Here is a 17,284-nt window from a genome sequence, read left to right as displayed (position 1 = left end):
AAGCTTAAAAGCTGTCACAGAGAAAACGAATGTTGCATCTATAAGGACTGTTTTATATTTTGACAAAGAAATATTTACAGAAAGGGCAGCTCGGTGGCTCTGTGGTTAGCACTGTTGCCTCAAAGCAAGAAAGGCACTGGTTCGAATCCCAGCTGGGCCAGTTGTCATTTCTGTGTGGTGTTTGCATGTGCTCCCCGTGTTCACGTGGGTTTTTTCTGGGTGCTCCAATTTCCCCCAGAGTCGTCCTAGGAAAATTGGATAAACTAAATTAAAACACAAACCAGCAGCCTTCTTGCTGTGTGGCCACAATGCTAACCGCTGAGCCACCGTGCTGCCATGCATTAAAGCATGTGAAGGATTAATTTTCCCTTTCATTCAGGTGATCTTTTTGGTGTATTTGTAAGGTCTTAATAAACAATATGATATTGTAGCTGTTTTTGTGAAGGCCTTTGTGAGTTTTTACTGTTTAATTTGAATAAATTTGAATTTAAGGAAACGGCGCATACGAGCTCATATTTCCCCATCATGGATGATGGAGCGATAACTTAACGGTAAACATCACAACACACAAATAAATACTTTGTTAGGCAGTCAACTGTTTCAGGTGAAGACCACTGTGTTTCAGCTTGCAGTACATCAGGTAAGATCTTTCTGCTCTTGATGATGATGATGATGATGATGAATCATGTAGGTCATGACAGGATTGTGTGATTTGGGTGTAGTTAATCTGGGCTTTGACCAGGTCAAGACTGATTTATGGGAATGTAAAAATGTATTGTTTCTGTGAGGAATTGGCTCAGGGGTGGGGCAGAGGGACAGAATTTACAGTCTGTACAGTATAAAAAGAATTACATAAGTAGAACTCCTACAGGGATTGTAAAACCTACTTGTCTGTGTGAAATAAATTGAAAACCTTTATTTTTTTGTGCGTGTTGTTTTGTGTTTATCATGCATTATAGCCAGTCCTAATACATTTTTTTTTTCTTCTCTTAACTGTGAAGGAAACTCGTCTTCTGGGCTGATTAGTGGATGAACAGAAACACATCAGACTGTCATAAATGACAATGGCCTGCATAATTCTGCATAAAAGTAAGATTATTTCTTATCACTCTCCTGAGTTCAGATAATAAATGTAGATTTCACATTGTCAAATTGCAGTACAAATCACTATAGTATCATTTGTGTTTGTCCTATTTCAGGGTTTATTAAAGCACCGAGTATCATCTCTGTTATAATGCGTACGTATAACATTTTATTCGTTTCACTATGATGTTGACACTTTATGCATGTTGATCGATGTTACACACACGTTTACTATTTAAATGCAGTAAAATTGTGTATGTGATGCATGAATAAGTGTCTTTGAGTCTACAGTAACAGAATCTGCATTTGCTTTGGACAGAAGTCACTTGCAGAAAATATTTGAATGAAATTCATTGTAACTGCTTTGAAAGCTCAAGTGTATCAGTGGCGCATTTATTTGCATTGATAAAAGTACGACTTCAGTGTGTTGGTGATCTGTGGAAAGCAAACACTTAAGTACTTAAAGGGAACCTATTATGCAAAAGTCTGTTTTATAAGGCAAGTAGACAGATGTGTGGCAACCATGTGTGAATATAAGCAGCTTCTAATGGTAAACGTATATTAATTGTATTTTTTATAAACACACTTAATAAAAACAGTCTGCAAAAACACTTTGATTGACATTCTCCCTTTGTACGTGTCATCAGAGGGGGAAAGCCCCGCCCCCTTTAGTGACCATCTCTCCCTCATTAGCATAGCACGTCAGTTTTGTTTTTGAATCTGCCACTATGCTGACTCACAGGTATTTGTAGCTCCGCCCTATTTTGAAAAGAGCACAACCTCATTTGAATTTAAGTGAAGTTTATTTATAAACTAATTTCGAGAGGATCACGTGCTTATAGTTGCTTTTCCACTATTGTGCTGAATCGTTGTTTATGCTGAAGCGTTCTGTTCCATGCCAAACTGGGCCAGACAGCATGGATACAGTTTCATTTTCCACTGTCGTGCTGCAATAAAGCTCTTGGAAACATTACACAAAACGCATCAGTAGTTACCTTGGTAATGCAATGTAAACGGTTCCCTTTGTTCAATTAAATTTAAATAATAAAAACTTTGACTAAGCACTGTATGCGCTCTCTCATATAGGGGTGCTAAATATAGTTACATGTCACAGCACCCGTATTTAGTTAGAGGTCAAATAAAGGCAAATTAAAACGTAACGTGATGATTGAAATTGATTCGAGATGAAATAAGTAATATATTTCAAATCTCTGTACATAACAGAAAAATAAACAATGATAATGCAACATTAATAGTGCATTTGTATTATAGTAGCAGAAATCCATTTTTGGACAGGCCTTGTCAAAAGTGAGCGGGCACTTACACTAATAAAAAATATAGCACTTCAATTATTTTATTTTTAACAATCAATTGAATTACACAGTGGTTAGACATCAAAAGTTGATAATGATATAAAACATTTTGATGGTAAAATATAACCTTGTAAGCGATGGCTGTTATTTGTTTCAGTATTCAAACCAGGGGCGTTGCTAGGCATAAAGCTCTACTGGGGCACGTACCCCCACGAATTGGGGCATATATATATATATATATATATATATATATATATATATATATATATATATATATATATATATATATATATATATATATATATATATATATATATATATATATATATATATATATATATATATATATATATATATATATATATACACACATATATATACACACATATATACACACATATATACACACATATATGCACATATATATATATATATATATATATATATATATATATATATATATATATATATATATATACACACATATACATATACATAGGTATATTATATTTATTATAAATAAAAGTATTCTTATTATTATACAATTATTCTTCAAAATAATCTTAAATGTAACTGGAAAACAATATTAAGACAACTGGAGTGATGCTGAGATCATTTAAGAAATTACTTTTGCATAAATATTCATTTAATTTGAATGAAATTCTATAGACAATTCAATAAAATACAAAAAAAAAGAGATGTGTTATAGGATTATCTGTTGTAGACTTGACACATGGCAGAGAATTAGGTTTGTTAAGTCTTACCTCCCTGACTCGTCATCCCTCCTTTTTGCTTTATACAAATAAATCTATCAGGAGGCATGCTTAGTAAGATCACCATCATATTGTTTAAACTTTAGTTTTGTCCACTTGCAAAACAATAAAGTCTGTTACGCTGGTTTTACAACGCATGAGCGGCACGTAACAACCAGGTAGCCTGCTTTTTTTGGCGCGCATGTTTACTACTGGGACTCTCAGAAGAAGAGCAGCGCGTGCAAGAGCAGCGCGTGCAAGAGCAGCGCATGCAAGAGAGGCGCGCGTGTTCTCTGCGCACACGCGGAGATGCATCAGTTTGCTTTTTGATTACATTGCTTTTACCAGCGTTGGTTCGGTTGCACATAGAGAATAACGTCTTTATTTTGGAATTACCACTCTTAATAAATATACTTGCATATGAAGTAAATCATATCTCAATGCATTTACTGGGGCACTGGAGATTTTTACTGGGGCACGTGCCCCAGTGAATTGGGTCTAGCGACGCCCCTGATTCAAACATTAAATAACTAATACATCAAGTTAAATAAAAAACGAATATGAAACAACACATATAGCAGGATTTAAAGCATATAAAGGACTATTATATTTAGCAAAATGCTGCTCTTTTACCTTTCGTATTTTTATCTTTTTATTTGTTATTTTAATTTTATTTTGTCTTGATTCCAAATCATAAAATTATAAATTAAATCATAATGAACTAACAAGCTATAGACTAATTCGTGCTTGACGTTTTAAACAATATTTTGCGTAGCTACCCAGTATATATTAAAGATCAGTGAGAGCAAAACACAGAAACATGCTACACGGCCCCATAAATGTCATACTTATGTAAAACTGAATCATATAATGGCATATAGCTGAAGTGATGAAATTTTATTTTTATAAACATTTGTCAAAACGTATTATATATGAATATATATATATATATTTGAGGGTGCATGTAAAAATCTTTTCCATCTGGGCCATTTGAAAAATTCCTTAGTGTTTAGCCCTTTATGAGTCTAAAATTTCATTCATAATGGTCTTAAAAAAGTCTTAAAGTCTTAAATTTAACTTGGTGAAACCTGCAGAAACCCTGTTATAGGATAAAGAGGATGTCCCATAATAGGGTGAGAAAAGATGATGAGAAATATTTGCATGAGCTGTCAAATAAAAGCCTGTTTGTCTATTCATTTAATTGTAACCTTTTTAATTTCATTTTTTTTTCAGAAGTTTCAACACTTCACTTGGCCTTTATAATGGTTGCACCAGTGATGACCACAGCTGGTAATGTACTATGACAGTTTTCTGAGCACCTCATGTCTGATCCCTCCATTACTGACACAATGAATATTGTCTATATTTAAATATTGAATACCATCATTATTGTGAAATCATTGGTTAGTTGGTGAGGCAGAGCACAGTGTCAGGATTACAGGAGTCTGAATTTCTAGTAGTAACTAAAAAAATTATTAATAACAAAAATCAAAAAAACATTTTTACTATTAAGAATCAAGTGTATTTAGAATTGTAACAATTAATATATGATATCTGTAATTATCTTAACTGTATTAGGTTGCTTTCACACCTACACTTTTGTTTCGGAACCTGTCTCGTTTCCCCAGTTAACGCGGTTCGTTTGGCATATGTGAATCCACCAATCACGCTCAGATCCGCGCCAAAACAATCGCTCCAAGATCACTTGAATGAGGTGGTCTCGGCTCGATTGAAACGAACTCTGGAGCGGATCGATTGTAGTGAGATGGTCATACAGCTGTATGAAGAGAGAATTATGAGTAGGGTGGGAGGTCATTCAACAGACATCCCAAGTCTCACGGATGCCCGCAAATGAGCGATAATCTCCCGGAAACCGCGCGTCTCCCTGCCGGTCCTCAAATACATCGCGTACCCTTCTCACCCCTCCCCACTGCATCCCTCCTCGCTCCTCAGATACGTCGCGTGCACCTTGTCAAACACCAACCCCCTGCTGAGGGGGACTCTGCAAAATAAACCGTGGAACTCTGACCGATGTGAGGACAGTTTACTCACATGTAACTTGTTTTAGCTATTTTGGTCCATTTAGAAACTTTGCCGTGTGAAAACGAACCGCACCAAGAACAAAGAGCAACAATGTAACAATTTGAATCCCTGTTTTGGAACAACTGAATCGATTCACAGGTGTGAAAGCACCCTTAGTGTCTTAGAACTTGAATAGAATATGTATAATAATAGGAAAGACAATGTATAATAACACTGTATGTAAAAAATAGTTCTTTATCTAAAGCCTATGCGTACCTACAAAAACAAGTATACTTAGATTACTTAATTATATTTTTTAAAGTGTGAATATCTTTTTTCCAAAGTGATTTTCTCATAAGCTGATATTTTATTAGACATAAATCGATATTCTTGCTACAACCATTTTTTGGGTAATGCTCTTTTTGACAGCCACCCAGAGGATGTTCCTTAAATATTTATGTCTTTTTAACCATGTCTCTGGTATATATTTACAAAATAAAATCAAAGTGTATCACAGATTTAAAGATATCTTGTAAGGCATTGTGCATTTCTTTCCAATATGTTTAATAACAGAGAAGTCTCAGAAAATGTGATAGTGATTTGCATTTTGGCATGAACACTGCAAATATTGCATTTACACTGGTATTAAAACAATCCTGTAAGTGCATTATAAAGAATATTAGGAATATAGATAAAGTAACAGAATTAAATATTTTGTTAAGCTTTAATATTTGTGAATTATTAAACTGAACAATTGTAAATAGTTAAATGTCTTAAGCCAGCGGTTCCCAACAAGGGGGCCACAAGGGGGCCACAGTGAGCTTTGTGGAGGGTCGCGTCATATTTAAAAAATGTCTTAGCAGTGGACAATTAGGAGATTGATCATGTTGCGTTTGTTCATTTTATCCCTAGCTCAGTGGTCCTCAATCACCGGTCCGTAGATCAATGGGACCGGGCCGCACAAGAAATTAATACATATTTCCGTTTTATTATGAGTCTGAACAATCTTTCATTTTTTAAAGTCTTTTATTTGGAAAAATTAGGGTATTCTCGGTTACATCTTGGTCACATGAGCGCCCAAATTTAACCCACAAGCAGAAAAATGAGTAAGAAACAGGCGTCTTTGGAAAGTTTCTTTGCTAAAGGGAAAAGACCCAGTGAACGACCCACCAACTGCCAAGGATTCACAACCCATTTGTCAACAAATCAGGTGATTCCACCATGGCTGTGGAAGAAGATCAACTGATGGAGATCGCAAATGATGGCGGCCTTTTAGGGGGCCGTTCACAAATTGTATTTCTAGAGTTTACACAAGTTTGGTGGAGGTGCGCGGCGTGACTCGCTCGCGCAAATGAACCCCGCGAGCCCACCGCAAGTCACGTGACAAAAATTGATTAATCAGCTTCAGCTAGTATGGAATTTCAGACTAATTTTAAGACTAATTTTCTCAGACAAACACAGAACACACAAACACTGCAGCGCTTTAATTTTCTCCATAAAGAAAACTTGTATCAGAGTGACAGCAATGTTTTGTCAGCTTGTCATCCTCTCAGAAAATGGTTGATGGTTGCCTAGCAACCTACGAAACACTGAAACACCCCTGGTCTGCGGTAAAATTGTAAAGCATTGACCTGTGCGTGGTGATAGAAAGGTTGAGGACCACTGCCCTAGCTGACCAAACATTTTGGTCACAAATTTATATGCATGTATTAAATTTTAATAGCCTATATTATTTTCCCTTATACTTCCATGTGAATACTGATATTTTTGTAATTGAATTTCAAATAGGGCCAATTTAAAGGCCAAAGGTTTACGTTCTTCAGTTACAAATGGCCTACTGATGTTTTGCTTTTATATTTTACATTAAGCTATTATTTCTGCATATTTAGATATAGCAATAAACATACCGTTTGTTTGAAAACAACATTTTTTGTCATCATTACTGCAAACTTGAGCCATAACATTATTAAATGTGGAGGGGGGGCCTCAAAATATTTTCTGGGGAAAAGGGGGTCTTAGTCAAAAAAAGGCTGGGAACCACTGTCTTAAGCTGTTCTTCTGGAAGGATTTATTATTTTAAAAATTATAATTATGATCATTTCTTTTTTATGTATGTGTTATAACAGCTAATCTGACTGACCCCTGCAACAACTACACTGTGCTGAGTGACTCATGGAGATCCGTCAATAATACAAACACCAACATCTGTGACCAGTCAGTCTCCTGGAGCGGCTGGTATCGGCTCTTCATTAACGGTCTGAGCGCTCATATCCCAGACACATGTGTTGCAGTGTCTAGCTGTGGCACCTATTACCCACTGTGGATTCGTGGTGGACACCCAACAGTAGAGGATGGAGTCGTCACTCGAGATGTCTGCGGTAACTGGAATAATTACTGCTGCTATTTCGGCTCATTTCCTATTCGAGTCAAAGCCTGTCCAGAAAACTATTATGTCTATGAGCTGCTAAGACCAACTCTCTGTAACTCAGCCTACTGTGCAGGTAATTATATTGAAATTATTTCAGTTTATGATTGGATGCAAAGTTTAAAGATTATGAAGTTGACCAGTTAGTGCTCTTATTAGAAGCACACACTGACATTACATATTAAAATCTGACATTTGTGTTTAATTATAATACAGTTTTTATAATAGATAAAGACTTTACTCTCTCTTCATGCAGCATCTTTAATCAGCCTCTGTCATCTGTGAAGCATCATATAAAGCAGGAATAAATTATAATAATAATTATGTTTTGCACCACTGAATAGGTTTACATGTACATTATAAACTCAAATGTCTAGCGTTTTCATCACCTTTATGAACTTTATAAATCTATACAAACATTTTTATTGATGTAAATTTTCAGATGTTGGCAGTGTTATCATCAGCTCTACAGCCGCCACACCACTGATCATCACACCTGGTAAAGAAACACTGCTGGCTTCGGCTTTGATATTGACAATAACGTTGTTTTAATGTTGTTCATAAAAACAGTGAAGGCCACACATCACCTACAGATGAGCAATAAGGAAAGATGGACAGGAGTGTTCAGTTATTAGCAGTTGTGTTGTTATATCTGGCTCTTTTTTATTATAAAATAACCAAGCTATGAATTTAGCTCAATTTAAAATGGATTTGGGAACTCAATATTACACATAAAGAGTAAATCAGTGACCGGTGAATCCGCCAGTGTTGTCTAACAGTGCACATACTGGATAGTTACAGGAGTTCAGTAATAACTCATTGTAAGAGATCAGTAATTGTAAACATTTTTAAGAATCATTCCTTTAAGTTCAGACATTCACTGTTAACATAAAACAAACTGATTAAACTGATGCACATGATTAAAAATACAGGTAAAACACCAGTGAAAAATCTATACTGAAACTTTAGTCATATCAACACAATTCGTTGTGCCTTTTTTACAAACTTTTCTGAGTAACGTAGAGCTACATTTGTTCATAATTTGCATTTTTGCGAGTAAATAGAATCATAATTGTGCAGTTGTTTAAAAATGTAACTTAAATAACATGTGTTATTGTATTTAAAAATAGATCTGATATTTTTATTGATAATTTGCTGCAGTGTATTTTATATTATCATTACTTTTATAAATGCATCTATATTAATCTTATATCATATTTACACTCGTGGTCAGAACAGTGCTCATTGTGTGTTTAAATTGTAAATGAGTGTTTAAATTGTCTGATGATGAGCTGCTGTGAGGGAAAAACCTTTATTCTCTCTGTAATGAAGAGACCTGATGTTTTAGTCAGATCAGACAGAGCTGATTGGCTAGTTTAAAAACCATGTGACTGGATTAATGTTTAATCCCAAAAACTGCATAAAACAGATTTAAAGCAATTTATAAATATGTGACAGTGTGCAGAAGCAGGAGATATCAAATGTAAATGAGGTCATGCATCAGGAATTAGTGTATTGAGAACATTTATATTAAGACTGTGATTTCATTCTGTTATTTATAGTTTATTTTCTGCAGATCCCTGCTACAACTACAATATGCTGGATGATCCATGGAGAGCCAACAGCAGTCAGCCATCAAAATCAGTCTACATGTGTGACCGCTCAGTCTTCTGGAGCGGCTGGTATCGGCTCTCTATTAATGGTCTGAACGCTCAGATCCCAGACACATGTGTTGAGAGGTATAGTTGTGGCACTTATGTCCCACTGTGGATTCGTGGTGGACACCCAACACTAGAAGATGGAGTCGTCACTCGAAGTGTCTGCGGTAACGATGGCAGTTACTGCTGCTTTTACGGTTCTTTTCCTATTCGAGTCAAAGCCTGTCCAGGAAATTATTATGTCTATGAGCTGCTTAGACCATATTTCTGCACTTCAGCCTACTGTGCAGGTAATTATAATCACATCAGTTCTTTCTACACATCTATGATATGTCTGTCTCTAGTTACTTGTCTATTATTAAGAATGAAGAATCAAGATAATTTCACATTTTATTGATTATCATCATTTTCTTCAGTGTACAGATGATGAATCTGGTCAGTTAGACACATCACTGATCAGCAGTATACGCTGACATTATATTATTTGAGTAAATTCATTATAGATGTTTTTTATAATGAAAAAAGACTCATCTCTCATCAGCATCTCTGCAGCATCTGTAACCAGTGAAGTTTTATTTACACTACATACACATTTTGGACAAATAATGTCTTTAATTTATTCTGAACAAACTCAAAATCTCAAATCTTTATATTATTTAGATTAATTTCTTTATTTTTATGTTGTGGTGTTCAGACATGTTCCCAGTGATGGGTTGTGGCTGTAAGGGCATCCGCTGCATAAAACATATGCTGGATAAGTTGGCGGTTCATTCCGCTGTGGCGACCTCAGATTAATAAAGGGACTAAGCCGAAAAGAAAATGAATGTTCAGACATGAAGAACTAAATGTGACTTGTTTATTTTGAATTATTTAGTAGATTTTCTAGAATCTTACTGTATTTCACTTTTTCACCTTTAGAAAAATAAACTAAGCAAAATCTAAATGAGCAGTTTTAGGCATAATTTTTCCTCCAAACACATGCACAATAGGGGAATTGGGTAAGCTAAATTGGCCCTAGTGTATGTGTGTGTGTGGATGTTTCCCAGTGATGGGCTGCAGCTGGAAGGGCATCTGCTGCGTAAAACCCATGCTGGGTAAGTTGGCAGTTCATTCTGCTGTGGTGACCCCAGATTAATAAAGAGACTAAGCCAAAAAGAAAATGAACTAATGAATGAATGAATAATGCTGGGATTGTCAGTTCATATAAATTGCTGATAACATTTCATGTATTCTTTGTATGTTCTGTATTATTTGTCTGATTGTTGATTCTTTATTGTTTTCCAGTTGTTTCCAACATCAGTACAACAGTCACACCACAGACTAGCTCAGCTGGTAATGTAGTCTGATGATTCCTCTGTTGAGTGTGTTTTGACCATACCTGCCAACATTTTGTTCTGAAAATCCGGGAGGGGTGGGGGGTGTAGTTCCAGGAGTTTTCCGGGAGACAGAACAATACAGGAGATAGGTCTGAAATACAGGTGACTACCGAGAAAAATGGGAGTGTTGGCAGGTATGGTTTTGACTGAGTGTGTGTTGGTCTGTAGAACTGAACCGGTGTGTGAGTGTGTTTCTGTCTGTAGATTAAGATGAATGATTAAAGAGAATCTGAGATGTACAGTTGCAGACATTTTCATGAACATCAGTGCACAACCCTCTGTCTGAATTGTGGTTATTGAGTGAAAGTTTCCTCATGGTTTTGAGGGAAATACATGATCAGTTTGATGATGTGATTGTGTTGAACAGTCTAAGACAGACTGTTTGGCATATTGGCAGTTTTATGAGCTTCCACTCATAGTCACATTTGTCATTTATTTCTGATGAGTGCTTCTGTAATATTTAATAAATTGCATCTTTTCCAGTTGAGATGTGTTATTGTGTTCACTGTGATTTCTCTCATTGCAGTAATAAATATCACGCTGCAGGAAGGTTGCTCAGTAAGTTGAGTTTCTGAAATATACCTTTAATAGTTCAGAGAGCTGTGTGATTATATTTGTGCTGTACACATGTAATTTAACAATGAATGTGCTTCTCTATTTATTTCTGATGGTTTTGTCCAGAATCTTATGTTGTTTGTTATTAATATTGTGAAACATGATTGAGGACACGACTCATGATTCCTGCACTGTATAAAGCTGAATTGTGATTTCAGAATCAGAGCTCTGGAGGATGTCTTCAAAATCTTCTTGAGCAGATAGAAAACATTACAGCTCAAGAGCTTCCACTGAATGTAAGTCTTCAAGAGAAACATAATAAAGTCAGTTCTGTTAGAGTTGACTGACAGAGCAGTTTTATCTTTCTGTCTTTACATTTGCATGTGTGTTTGATCATTGAATTAGACTGTGACCAACATTTTGACTGTGGCCTTCAACGCTTCAGAGAAGATTTCATCATCAGCCAGTCCATCTGAACTAGCCTCATATGGAAATAAAGTGTTGAAAAGCAGCGAGAAACTCATTTCTACACTGGTGAAGCCGACAGCAACAAGTGCCAACGTCAGTTTTACTCTTGCAGCTGTAGGTAAGTGGAGACACTGATAATATTGATGATGAACCTGAGATTGCATACGTCAGAGACTCAATCAGACCAGCTCATCTTTGACTCGCTCAAACTGAGCAACACTTCCAAATATAAGAAAATAATAATTAATAGCTGAACCTGTGATGATATGAGGTCTACAAGAGTCCAGTGGGCGAAAATTACACACATACACAGTCTGTATACAGGCAAATAGGAGTTAGAAAATAAATCCTGTTGCACGTTGTTACCATTTTTATTTAGTGAATAGTATAAGGAGATAGATGATTCAGAGAATATAAATATAATTTGCTTTTGGCTGACCTAAGTCTCGTTTTGCGCTCCTGTCACGTGAAGCACCACAGTGTGCAGGTAGATGGACTGAGATGGCAGAACAGAGAGGATCATATGTGTGAGACGGATGTCTTTTGCTAAGAGCCAGACATTTGGTCCAGGGTAGTGTTGGGGGGTTGAATATCACTCTGGCACTTTGCATTGTAGTGATCTTTGAAAATGAACATGAACTCTTTCCCAGACCCTCTCACTCTGTTGGTACCAGTGATTGAGTGCAGTGACATCTGATGGCTCCCACAGGCAGGGTAAGAGTGATGGTTAATAGTTCAAACATGCACTAGAACAGGATTGAGCTGGTGGGCTCATGGCTGAGGAATGAGAGTTTACACATGGCTGTGTACTCTGCCTAGATTAAGCAATGGCTCCAGGTCTGTTGATGGTTTTAGCCGGTGGTATCTCCAAATGTCCTAGATCTTACCTTCAGTCTGGTCATATTGAGAGAGATAACTGCAAAATAAGATCACTGAAACAATGACATTTGACAAAGACAGCTTGCCACACTCTGGGTATTAAACGGGACCCCCTGTTGGACACAAGATTTTTAAGAATCCGAAAATGGCAAAAGACTTTATAGAAGAGAATCTGCTGTTTCCAGAGCCGTATGTAATTCAATGACCAGAATGAGTCTGCAAGCTTATTAGCACCCATTCTCAATTACCAGAACACAGCTTTTGTTATTGAATCGTTTTTTTCAGGGATGGGACCAAGGTTGATAGGAAATAGGGAACAGTTGTCATGAAACCCAAAAGACAGCTCAGATGAGCATCCTTAGACATATTGAAGAACACCATGGGTCATAGTGGACGTCCAGTACCAGATAGAGATCATCAAGAATGCTGATCACCTGGTTCCAGAGTCTGAAGATGTGTGCATGAGTTCATGAGGGTTACACAAAAGGTGCACCTTATGTAGCCTATACCATACAGAACCACAGCAGAGCTGGTTCAGATGTCCAGATCTGATCATCAATGGACCATTGCATTGGACTGAGGGTGATAGCTAGAGATAGGATGGTTCAGGAGGTGCTACTTTAAGAACAGGCAAGTAAACTCTTGACAGGGCATCTGCTTGATGATTCTTGGTACCTGGTCAGTGTGTAAGAGTGGAGTTGAATCCTGAAGTTAAACTGAGGTTGAGTCTTTGCTTGATGAATGGATTCAAGATTACTCACATCAGTGATGACTTTGAAATGGTGTTTGGCTTTATCTGAGTCCTAGCCTCTGTAATTACATAACCCACAGAAGTGGATGGATGGTTGATGAAATATTTTACCAGCTTGAGGTACAGTTGGTGCTTGTTCAGCTTTTGGACGACTTGAGTAACTTGATTACAATGTTCTGTTGTCCTTTAGCAGTAAATTATACGACATTGATGTAAACCCCAACAAAGTGTTTCAGGAACTCACTGAATGCTTTATTCATGTACCTTTGAAAGATTATCAATGGGTTGACCAGCACATATGGCATCAGCTGGTACTCATAGGTACTGGAGAGGTGCTCCTTAAATTCAGTTTTGTGAAGATTTGAGCTCTACAAAGCTGTTCTGGGTCAGCAAAAACCAGAAGAAGGGTTAGTAATACTTAATGTTTGACTTTGGGGGGCTGTAATTGACTAAAAGTAAAATGAATGCTTGGTTCAATGCATATCCAATATACAGAGTATACACTGGGTAACTTGTGTTGCCTCGGGCAGTAGCTCCATGCCAATGTGGTGAAAGTTTGGTGTCAAGCTGCTTAATGAACATCCTAAAATGGCCTGTACTCATGGGGAACATCCACTTCTTGATGAGTTTTGGGTCTTCTTACACATTTAAAGTTGATTTCTAAGAAATCAGTTTTTGGAAGGATTCAGAGACCAGAAGGAAATTTCATGGACTTCATTGGTGTGACTGACTCAGTGACGTAGTGTTATCTTATTTAATTATTTCATTTAGAAATTTAGAAATCTCAGAATCTATAAAATAAATTAGCACATAACAGCATGTTTGTTTTTAATCAGAGGGACAAGTCTTCATGGTTGGACCACAGGTGACCTTAGAGAAAATCCCTCAACTTGACACGACAAATTCTTCTGTAGACATCGATCTTATTGGCATCGCCATGAACAACAATAACAGTAAGTTGAATATTTGGTGTAATTTAGTGTTTTATGTATAATGAAACCTCATTTCACCACCACTAAACCACATTTACTCTTTTGACTCTTGTTATTTTCATATAATATTGCATGTAAGCATCTGTTTCTGTAGAAAAAAATCCAAAGAAAATCGACACACTGCCACTTTAGCTCTCAAAAAGTCTTTTGATCAAAGACTTAGTCAAAGATTAAAGATATTTTGCAAGCTAAAGTGGCAGTGTGCCGATTTTCTTTGGATCTTTTTCTACAAATGTTTGTTTTTGATCGAGCACCTGCCTTTGAGATTTTCTAGATGTGTGCACACTTCTGTTTTTAGCATCTGTTTCTGTCTCACAGGATCTGCTGTGGCTTTTATGAGCTACACCACAATGGAGAATCTACTGAAGGCCGACTTCTTCAACACAACTAATGACACCATTAAAACCATGATGTCCACTGTGATCTCAGCTACTCTTCCCAAAACCAGCAACACTGCACTCACCAAAGCAGTCAACTTCACCTTCAGACACATCAGAGTGAGAGACTGAAATGTGTTTTTGTCCAACATCAGCACTGATCAACATCTGAACACATCTAATATTCACTCTTCTCATATTTTCTGCTTGTTTCTTCTTCTTCTTGCAGGAGTTTGACCCCAGCGGTTCTCTGTCCTGTGTGTACTGGAATATCAGCGAGTGGATTGTAGATGGTTGTTCTGTGTTAAACAGCAACAGCAGCCACACTGTGTGTTCCTGTGTTCATCTGTCCACATTCGCTCTCATCATGCAGACCAGCAGCAGTCCAGCACCGGTACCAGAACATTTCTAGAGAGCATTGAAGAGCAGCACAGATTTGGCACTCATGTTCTCTGCATGTTTTCTCAGAGCGATCTGCTGGATCTGCTGAATCTGGTGTGTGTGATCGTGGGTCTGGTGTTCTTCAGTTTGGCTCTGTTGTCCTTTGCTCTTTGTCAGTGGAGTCCTGGAGTCAATAATGTGGCTCGAATCAACATCTGCATCAGTCTGCTGTCGGCTCATCTTCTGTTTCTGCTCACACAACAGTTCCTGAGCCTCATTCGCCTTCAGCAGGTGAGAATGATGAAGGAGCTCTACAGCTCAGCACAGCCGCACTGAGAATCATCATAACCCTCTCTCATGGTCTCCAGGTGTTGTGTGTGGTGATAGCAGGCCTTCTGCACTTCCTCTTCCTCTCCGCCTTTGTGTGGATGTTCATTGAAGCTGTGCTGCTCTTCATCTGTGTCAAGAACCTATCACAGATCAGCTCCAAAAAGAGGGAGGTGCTTAGCTGTGGATTCCTGTGTGTGATTGGATATGTGGTTGCTCTGGTTGTGGTGTGTGTGTCTATAGGGCTGGTTCCAGAAGGATACGGCAGTGAACAGTGAGTTGTTGTTGTTTATTTCTTCATTTGATTAGAAGCTCAGGGCTGTTTTCGCCTGCCTGATAAAAATGCATTAGTTTGCAGGCCGTAACAACGTCACACACAAGATTAAAATGAGTTACTGTCATCTACTGTTTGATAAGTGTGTTTAATTATTATTGTATTGTACTTTCCTCTAAACAGCTGCTGGATTAAAACTGCTGAAGGGTTTATTTGGAGTTTTCTGGGTCCTGTTTGTGTCATACTAGCAGTAAGTTCTAGCATTTAACACACAGGCTTATAAATGTATATAAAAACTAAATCATTCTTCATTTCTTTTTTCTTTCTGCAGCTAAACTTGATTCTCTTCATTAAAATCGTCATCACTCTGAACTCGACTCTCAAAAATCTAAATGCTGAAGTTTCACAGATGAAGCAAACCAAGTAACAATCTGTTTTGTCACTATTGAAAAGTATAAAAGTATAAACAAAGTTCTCTCCTAGGCAGTTTACACATCACTTTAAATGTTTACTTATGTTTTATATATTAAACCAAAATGTTCTTTGATTCTTTGTAGGGTTATGGTGTTTAAAACACTGGGTCAGTTTGTGGTTCTTGGTTGTCCTTGGATTCTGGGTTTCTTCACTAATAGCAGTGAGGTGCTGCAGATCGTCTTCCTGATCTTGAACTCTCAGCAGGGAACCTTCATCTTCCTGATCTACTGTGTGCTCAATAATGAGGTCAGACATTTACTCCGTTTGAGCCTCTACTGTCGGCTCTCTTGCCATCTTGACATTTCTTCAATGCTGCCCCTGAATTGAAATCATCTAAGAGCCCTTTCTCTCAAGGAGTCCCTCAAGGCTCTGTTGTTGGTCCTCTTTAGTTTATTACTTATTAGTAAGCCCAAAGGGAATCTGTGCGCAGAGAAATCCACAGATTTCCACTGATTAGCCTATCGTTGAGTTTATTTACTTGTGTATATGTGTGTAAATGTATATTTATTAAGTTTTTAAAATAATTTTAGCATTATTACTGACTAATATGAAAATGTTCACATGATTTATTTACAATACAGTTTGTAAAGTAATATTTTCTGTCTTTTAGTTGAGATATTATATGAGAGACTTGCTTTGTTTACCAAATAAGTGGATCTAGATGGATTTGCATTATAAACATTAAATGATAGTTAAAAAGGTGTTATTTTTAATATGATATACTAAGTTTTTAGTAATAATACTCCCAAATCATTCTGCATAAATCCACAGATTCTTTACAAAATTCTGCGCTGAAATAGCAAAAAATGTCAACAGATTCTGTCTGACCCTACTTATTAGTAACTCATTGACCATATTATGAACTCAGTCATGCTGATAATTGCTCTGCTTTTTCGTGTATTACTGCATGTAATTGATAATGCATATATTGCTGACATCTGATTGCTTAATAGAGTTCTGAAATTATTGATTATAAAACTGAGGCTACTGTTTCCACCAGACCTTTAAAAGAGGTCTGAGCTGAGTGTTTCAAACACACACACACAGAATGCCTTTGCTTGAAATATTTCCCAGTTTATGTCTGTCTTCCTATCACTTTTCTTTGTCTGACTCTGTCTGTTAATCTGTTTAACATTCACTGTTCATCAATCTGATCATTTCAGAGGTTAAATTGATC

At 36.9% G+C, this 17,284-nt stretch overlaps 1 protein-coding gene across 1 annotated transcript in view; it reads left to right on the top strand.

Annotated features, from left to right (window-relative positions):
- Nucleotides 1-17,284, top strand: part of adgre9 (adhesion G protein-coupled receptor E9) — a 67,003-nt gene that overhangs the window by 48,871 nt on the left and 848 nt on the right. The window contains exon 13 of the mRNA XM_056456045.1: nucleotides 16,191-16,353. Within this exon, the coding sequence (XP_056312020.1) occupies nucleotides 16,191-16,353 (163 nt within the window). The remainder of the gene's footprint in view (nucleotides 1-16,190; nucleotides 16,354-17,284) is intronic.

This window comes from Danio aesculapii, chromosome 1 (assembly GCF_903798145.1).
Source record: "Danio aesculapii chromosome 1, fDanAes4.1, whole genome shotgun sequence".
Classification (NCBI taxonomy): domain Eukaryota; kingdom Metazoa; phylum Chordata; class Actinopteri; order Cypriniformes; family Danionidae; genus Danio; species Danio aesculapii.
The sequence above is the reverse complement of the archived record's forward strand: the minus strand, read 5'-3'. Positions and strand labels throughout refer to the sequence as shown.